Source organism: Pseudochaenichthys georgianus, unplaced genomic scaffold (genome assembly GCF_902827115.2).
Source record: "Pseudochaenichthys georgianus unplaced genomic scaffold, fPseGeo1.2 scaffold_308_arrow_ctg1, whole genome shotgun sequence".
Classification (NCBI taxonomy): Eukaryota; Metazoa; Chordata; class Actinopteri; order Perciformes; family Channichthyidae; genus Pseudochaenichthys; species Pseudochaenichthys georgianus.
This window is the reverse complement of record NW_027262958.1, coordinates 299,392-307,259: the sequence shown is the minus strand read 5'-3', so window position 1 is coordinate 307,259 and position 7,868 is coordinate 299,392. Positions and strand designations below refer to the sequence as shown.

Below are 7,868 nucleotides of genomic sequence, written 5' to 3'. Positions count from 1 at the left end.
TACCAAAGACTGTATTTAGAACACAGCCAGGGCCTGTCCTGATGGGAGTGTGTTTGCAGACAGCAGAATTACCTCTGTTTAACAAAAAGGTGTTGACAAATGTGGAATTCTTTCATATTGAGTCTTTAATCCAACATTTCATTTCACTATATTACAAGTTTTAGGGGGATTATAATGTGTTTGAAATCCTTTAAGAGAGAGATTACAGAGAAAAGTCGCAGATCTGTACCACTCACGGCAGTAGTTTTAGGAGGTTTAAAGCCTTCCTAATGAAAACACAACCATATTTAAAGCTTTATTTCGCTTCTATATGAAGATAAAGTCATCCACTATCAATTCGATTAACCTTTGAAATTCAACTCGTTCTCTAAATGTGTATTTTGTACAGTTTTAGCTGAAGAGAAAGCACAAAGTGGCACAGTTTTTCTGCAGCTCCTGCGTGAGCCACTGAGTTGAGTCTCTACGGTTCTCATGGTGTGTTTAAGTTCCTCTCTTCGCTGGGATTTCTCTATCCTCTCATCAGACCGAGAATCCTCCCGACAGCATCATGGCCGCAGAAGAAGCTCCCACTGAAGTCGCAGTCGTCGTCGCCGCCGCCCCGGCAAAGGCACCAGCCAAGTCCCCGAAGAAGAAGGCAGCCAAGCCGGCCAAGAAGGTTGGTCCCGGAGCCTCTGAGCTCATCTTGAAGGCGGTCACCGCCTCCAAGGACCGTAAAGGGATCTCTTACATCGCGGTGAAGAAGGCGCTGGCCGCTCAGGGCTACGAACAGACCGCTCACATTAAACGCGCCGTGAAGAGGTTACTCGAGAATGGAGCCCTGGTGCAGGTCAAGGGAACCGGAGCCAGCGGCTCCTTCAAGGCAGCTAAGGCCGCCGAGAAGCCCAAGAAGGTAGCGAAGAAGCCCGCAGCCAAAGCCAAGAAGCCGGCAGCAGCAGCAGCGAAGAAACCCGCCGCTAAGAAGCCAGCAGCCAAGAAGGCAGTAACTCCCAAGAAGGTAGCGAAGAAGCCTGCTACTGCTGCCAAGAAAACCCCCGTGAAGAAGATCACTAAGAGCCCGAAGAAGAAGGTGGCGGCCAAGAAGGCAGCACCCAAGAAGGCAGCACCCAAGAAGGCAGCGACCCCCAAGAAGACAGTAACCCCCAAGAAAGCTGTGAAGAAGGCGGTTAAACCAGCTGTCAAAGCAGTGAAGAAGGCACCAGCCAGGAAATCATCGAGGAAGTAAACAGATCCTCTCCTTCATCTCCAAAAGGCTCTTTTAAGAGCCACCCACATAAACCAAAAGAGCACTCCTTTATAATATTATAATTTTGCATAAATACAAGTTTGTTTACATCTGCTGCATATTTATTTGCAAAAACCAGAAGACATAGTGGTTATTTATCATTATCGTATAAATTAGTTAATTTTACAACACATCTTATTATGTATGTAATATATGTATGTTGCTCCTCTGACAGTCACTCACAACATACATATGTTCCCATATCCTCCTGGGACCCAGCCCATTGAACATGTCCACTGTAGTGGACATTTTGTTAACATGAATCTCCCCTGATGTGCTGCACAGAGGACATCCTGGTCTTTCCAGTGAGATGTCATTGGTTAAAATTGCATGCTGGGAAGTTCCTCTTTCTTTTCATCCAAAATGGCTGGCATACCAAAAACAAAATGTTATAGAAGCAGGAGGAGAAGTCAAATATTGTTGAATAATTGTCATTTTTACCATGAAAATCATATATATTCTTGTTTATTAACATGTGAAGAACTATATAATTAGTTCTGAAAGCAATTAAATAATTCAAGTTTTCAAATAACAGCCCTTTTATAAATGTCCATCCTTGTGGACGTCAGGACCGTCTTCATGGACTTTATGACTCAATATTGTTGCAGGAGACGAAACTGAAGCAGACATTTTTTGCACCAGAAAGTTCAGGGAGATTCAGATGTTGAGCTCTCAGGTGATGAGAGAGGTGAGGCTTTCACACCTGGGATAGAAGAGGGTCAAGAAGAAGGGGGGGGGGGGTGCAGGAGGCTCCATGAGCGCACAGATAGAGAGACAGATAGGGACGAGCGGGGAAGACATGGCCCCCTGTGGGCCAAGAGTAGCACGTATGTCGTATTGTTGTTTCTATTTGAAGTGGAGCCATGATGGGAGTTGCCTCAGGCTGCGGCCCCACGAGGACGAATTCGGTCGTTTGCGTTACTGTTTAGTGTCATATAGACCGTTCGGCCACACGAGGACGACCGAATATGGCACTAAACGACTGAGGAAACGACAACGGGTCCCAAGGTGGATAGAAATGCATACGCCACTCTCTGGGGGGTCAAACAGCTCCGTGTGTGCGCCCTATACGGACATTTTCAGATCACTGATAGTGATTGCGCAATAGCCCCGCCTCTCCCCACCTCTTCTGCTCACCTCCGCTTACCCCGCGCCAGTGCTGAAGTGTTTCGCCACCAACAACAACAACAATGGCGGATCGCAGAGTTGCTATCGTGCTCCGGACGCTATTGACCATGCTACAGTTGTTTGTGCAACATCTACAGCAATAATGATGAGGCAATAGCCCCGCCTCTCCCCACCTCTGCTGCTCACCCCCACGTCAAAGTAAACTGCACCCTGAATTCAGATTATTTATCTTTCTCTCGCGAGTGAAGTCTAATCTGACAGGAGGGAGACACGCAGCTCTGCTCACCTGCAGCTCCTCCCGCTGCAGCAAAACACACACTTCAAGTCAGATCATCACCCTTAGCTATTTTAACTACCTCTCAAACTAAACTAGTTATAAATATGTTTATTTTTATAGTCGGCCGGGTCACTGATTACTGGATGAGCTGCTGCATGAGACAGACACTGGCGCTGTCCGAAGAGAGGGAGGAAAAAGAGAGGCTCCGTGTATTTTATCATTATATTATATAGAGTCGTTATTCATTTGTTTTAAAGCTCAATAAATAACAAAGAAGACCTTTGACCGGCACTTTTATAATTTTGTCCGGAAGATTTCAACTTTAATACACGCTGACTGGCGAAAAACTCTGCCCGGTTCCCTCGGCCCCCACCGCGGAGAATAAACAGAAGGGCAACCATGACAACCTTCTTCTTCGCTGCTTTTGTGGAGGAAGTTACAGCACCACCTACAGGCTCCTGCATATGTACTGCAGCTTCTCCAGCGGTTGGAGCTAAACGGAGCAGTCTCGTGTGGGCAGACACTATCCGGATAATTATTGCATGTGGACGGAAGCCGTTTGCGATTGCGTTTGCGTTAATCCTATGCGTTTAGCCGTTTTCGTCATCGTGGGGCCGCAGCCTCAGGAATGCAAGCTTTGTTTCTATGAGCAGGTCAAATGGAGACACATCCATAACACTAGTCAAGATGACCCTACAGCCCGTGCTGACTGGAGTCAGGGAGGTACTTTCCCACTACATCGACTGAAAAGTCTTTGAAGATCTGGAAAGATTCACCAAAAAACAAGCTAGTTTTGTATTGACCAAATAAACAGCAATGTCCACATCAATTACTTATTCATGTTTTAAATAAAGGTGAATGTATTCTTGTATTAATATCACTCTATAACCATAATACGTTACATAGTCCATATGTTAATTTTGGCTGTCTTTTCAAACTAATATGGTCCCGACGTCCTCTACAGTGGACAGACTGTAACATTTTAAAATAAAATAAAAAAAAGTCTAAATTGCAAGATGTTTTTTTAACCCTAAATAGGTAGGAAATCACCAAAAAAAGGAAATTGGAAGACACTTTTTTTCCTCGGGTCCCAGGAGGGTACTTGATAGTGTATAAACCCTATGTAAATATTTTGTACGCCTATAAAACTTCATATAAATGTACATCGAAACTTACTTAATGCTACATATAATTGTGACTATATTATTACACATTAATTCACTTTTACTTGAGGAGATCGGATTAGCTCCTGATTTTGATAATAAATAAATTATTTGACTTTATTTTGAATGTTTAATAATTAAATTAGATTATATTGGATATTCTTTAATGGTCGCATTGTTCATTTGTGTTGTCACTTCAGCATGCCAAACTATCTTATAGTGTGCTTCACTTTGATCCTTTAAAGCAGGGCTATTCAATTACACATTCAATTGGGCCAGATTTTATAACTACAAAATTCAGCTGGGCCAGACATTCAGCGGCCTGTAAAAAGCGGGTAATGACACATTTTAAACCAACACATATTACTGCGATGAAAAACATGCCATTTGTATTCATTGTTCATCTAACAAAAGTGCATAAAAACACAACAAATTAGCATTAATTTAACAGAATCTGAGGCATCAGTGCATACAAAAAAAAGTGCACAGTTGTAGCATTACATGTGTTCGCTTTAGAAGTAAAATATTCAGATAATTTTTTTCGACCCAGACACATTACAAAGTGCATTTAAATACAAAAATAACTGTCAAACCCTTCAGTGCACAAACCCATAACAAGGGATAAGGGTAACTAACATGAATGAATACTACACTACACGTCTACTATGGTAAACTAGGTGCTTACTATCACCGCATGTGTGATTTGTCATCGCTGACTTTCTCAATGGGAGAAGTGACATTTTTAGTTTTGAACAAGAGCAGTGATTTTTGGCTCATAGGATGTCAATGCAATCCTAAAACATTGGTGAAGAGTGCTGTCAGTCAGGGAGCAGCGAGTGCTACTTTTGATTGAGTTCATGTGTGAAAAGCTTGACTCACATTTGTATGTTGATCCAAACATACTGAGCACACAGATCGCTACTTTCTGAACGAAGGGAACTGCCGTTTGTTGACGTCACTCCAAAACTTCGCTGGCCCGTTAGTGCGCTGCGCTTGGGGCATCCGGTTACGGATGAATGCATGTCAATAAGTTTCAGTGTACATTTCCCCTCGTCGATGGAGGGGACCACTTCCTTTGCTCTGGTGGATACGCCCCCCTCCATTGCAACAGTGGAGGGGTCTCTGACAAAGCCCATCACCTCGGTGGGCAGAGCAAGTCCATCCAATTGACCAAAGTTCTCTTTCAACCTCGCAATGAAATCTGTCATCACATCCGTGATTTGTGCCGGGGATGTGATGTGTTTGTGGAGCGTCGGAAAATGCAGCATCCGACCCGTACTCAAGTCGGTCGCGAAAAGGTCCAGCTTGACTTGGGCAATGACTCGCGCATCTGCTCCACAAGATCAATGACCGTTTTGTCTTTGTTTACACTTCAGAGTTGAGAGAGACATGTTTTAGAGTTGCTATCATAGGACCATCGTTACTAGCACCACTAGATGCACTTTCAAAAAACGTGCTGCGTTGTGGTTTGGTGGTTTCTAGCAACGCGGAGTGTTGCGTTCATGGTCTGTACTAGTGTAGGAATTTGGCCACGAGAGGCTGGGCCACTCGGGAGTTGGCTCTGGGCCGCATCTGGCCCGCGGGCCGCCATTTGAATAGGCCTGCTTTAAAGTATACTTTATTTTAAAATATTTCTCTAAGAATACACTATATTGTTTGAGTATATGTGTATAGTCAGATCTATTTTATAGTATATGTTATTCGATGATTTAATTATGTGAGGTCTATTGTACTTGACACAGTGAATGGACTAACGCTTCTCTGATTGGTCGATGGTAGTACCACTCGACCTGACCAATCAGCGGCCAGATGTTCACTCTCTAGACCACCACCAAACGTTGAGGAAGTATTGTTTTCTGCTAACCTAAACAGAAAATGTCAGGAAGAGGCAAGACCGGAGGAAAGGCCAGAGCGAAGGCCAAGACCCGCTCATCCCGGGCCGGGCTCCAGTTCCCCGTCGGCCGTGTCCACAGGCATCTGAGGAAGGGTAACTACGCCCATCGTGTCGGTGCCGGAGCCCCGGTGTACCTGGCCGCTGTGCTGGAGTACCTGACCGCTGAGATCCTGGAGCTGGCTGGAAACGCCGCCCGGGACAACAAGAAGTCCCGCATCATCCCCCGCCATCTGCAGCTCGCCGTCCGCAACGACGAGGAGCTGAACAAGCTGCTGGGAGGAGTGACCATCGCTCAGGGAGGCGTGCTGCCCAACATCCAGGCTGTGCTGCTGCCCAAGAAGACCGAGAAGCCCGCCAAGAAGTGAACACCCTGATCCCGCTTCTACCATCACCCCAGAGGCTCTTTTAAGAGCCACCCACTTCCAACTAAAGAACATTCCTCTCTTCACTACACGAGTACCTAAACGCCCAGAACAGTGATCTCCCCCTGCTCTATATGTATTGAGGTGTACAACATGTCATACTGCAGAATCAACTGATCTGTGAAGGTCTTCATTGTCATTACCATGGGCATCACTTTGTTATAAACAGTGGTGGGGACAATTTCTCCCTATTTAACATCAGCATAGTAGAAGACAAAATATGCTGCCCCCCCCTTGGGTGTTGAACCTTGAGCACCTGCATGAATAACCAATGCATAGACCAGGGGTACTCAAACTTTTTTGTTAAAGGTTCACTTGTGAATTGTATACAAGGTCAATGGTCCGGATCAATGCCAGTAAAGTCCCCCCCCCCTACCCCCGGAGCAGAGCAACGAATTAAGAAGCGGTTTCGGCGCGCTATAAATGGGGCCCCCTTGAGGGGGTTTACCGACGTGTCGTTGCAGTACATTAAAGGGTGTTTCATGTTTTTGTTGCTGTGGACCTTCTCAATATTTAATTTTTATTTTGAAATGTTTACGTTTATTCTGGTTTGTTTTGTGTTTGTATCTTTTATTTTAAATGGATTTATTTATTTTATGTTTTGTGAGCTGAGCCATGTGATTTTATATTTTATGTATCTCTGTACAGCACTTTGGTCAGGAGGTTTTAAAGTGCTATATAAATAAAGTTGGATTGGATTAATCTACTTTATTTGGGGGCTCCCATCTGGTCCAAGCACTTGCCTGTAGGTAAACGGCGCCCCTGTATACACACACACATTCAATACATACATACAGTATGATGGCCCGAATTAGTGGGAGAAATGGCATTAGAAGTATTAGAAATTCAAGGTAAACTTGTGGTTAACTTAAATGCGTTTCATGCTCGCGTAAATATAGTAAATATATGCACGTTCATTCTCACAACGCGTCTGACACAAGAACATATACATTAAAGGGGAACTATCATGCAAAATGCACTTTGTGATGTCTTTTATACATAAATATGTGTCCCCGGTGTGTCGGGAAACTCACCCAGCGTCAGAAAATAAAACCCTCTCTCTTTTCCTCCGTACCCAAATATTTAAAAAAAACGAGCGGATACAGATTTCCTGCCGATCAGACGTCAAATCGGCGGCGGACCCACAGAAAATTGCTATCAGAAACAATGCCTGACGTGTTTTGGACGTAATCTCGTCTTTGTTTACATTAGCAAGCCTCGCTAACACTCAGAGCTAACCTGTACTGGAGAGCACATGTGTTTAAAAAGCAGGAAATAAAAAAAGGAACTCACCTTGTGAAAAACCCGCAAGAGAAAAAGCATTTGAGCTCCATACTGTTTCAGAAATAAACTTTGATGTGGTTTAAAACAGGATGGCATTTTATCACAGCAGAATTTAACTTTATCTCCGGTAGAATTCTGATCAGGCATTAGCTCCGCCTCCTCTTTTTTTTTTTTAAGCTAAGGACCCAAAACAAGACTGCAAAAAGAGGGGTATGAGCAGTCTGAGGCATGGCTACAATGGGTGAACTGTTTGTTATTTTAGCGAAAAAACTTCACAGACATGTTTTGTTTAGGTATGGCCCTACAACAGGGGTGGGGAACCTTTTTCCTCTCAAGGGCCATTTACATTTTGTCAACATCCTCCGAGGGCCGTACAAATGATTGACCTCTGCTTAAAAATACTAAAATCACAGCCCAT

General features: G+C 44.2%; 2 protein-coding genes across 2 annotated transcripts; both read left to right on the top strand.

Annotated features, from left to right (window-relative positions):
• The first annotated feature begins 224 nt into the window (after window positions 1-224).
• Window positions 225-1,332, top strand: LOC117442127 (histone H1-like). The gene has a single exon (XM_034078132.1). It carries the CDS (start codon window positions 548-550, stop codon window positions 1,220-1,222), a length of 675 nt encoding a protein of 224 aa, XP_033934023.1. The 5' UTR covers window positions 225-547; the 3' UTR covers window positions 1,223-1,332.
• A 4,387-nt stretch (window positions 1,333-5,719) lies between these two features.
• Window positions 5,720-6,118, top strand: LOC117442148 (histone H2A-like). Its single transcript, XM_034078151.2, has one exon. It carries the CDS (start codon window positions 5,726-5,728, stop codon window positions 6,107-6,109), a length of 384 nt encoding a protein of 127 aa, XP_033934042.1. The 5' UTR covers window positions 5,720-5,725; the 3' UTR covers window positions 6,110-6,118.
• The last annotated feature ends 1,750 nt before the right edge of the window (window positions 6,119-7,868 follow it).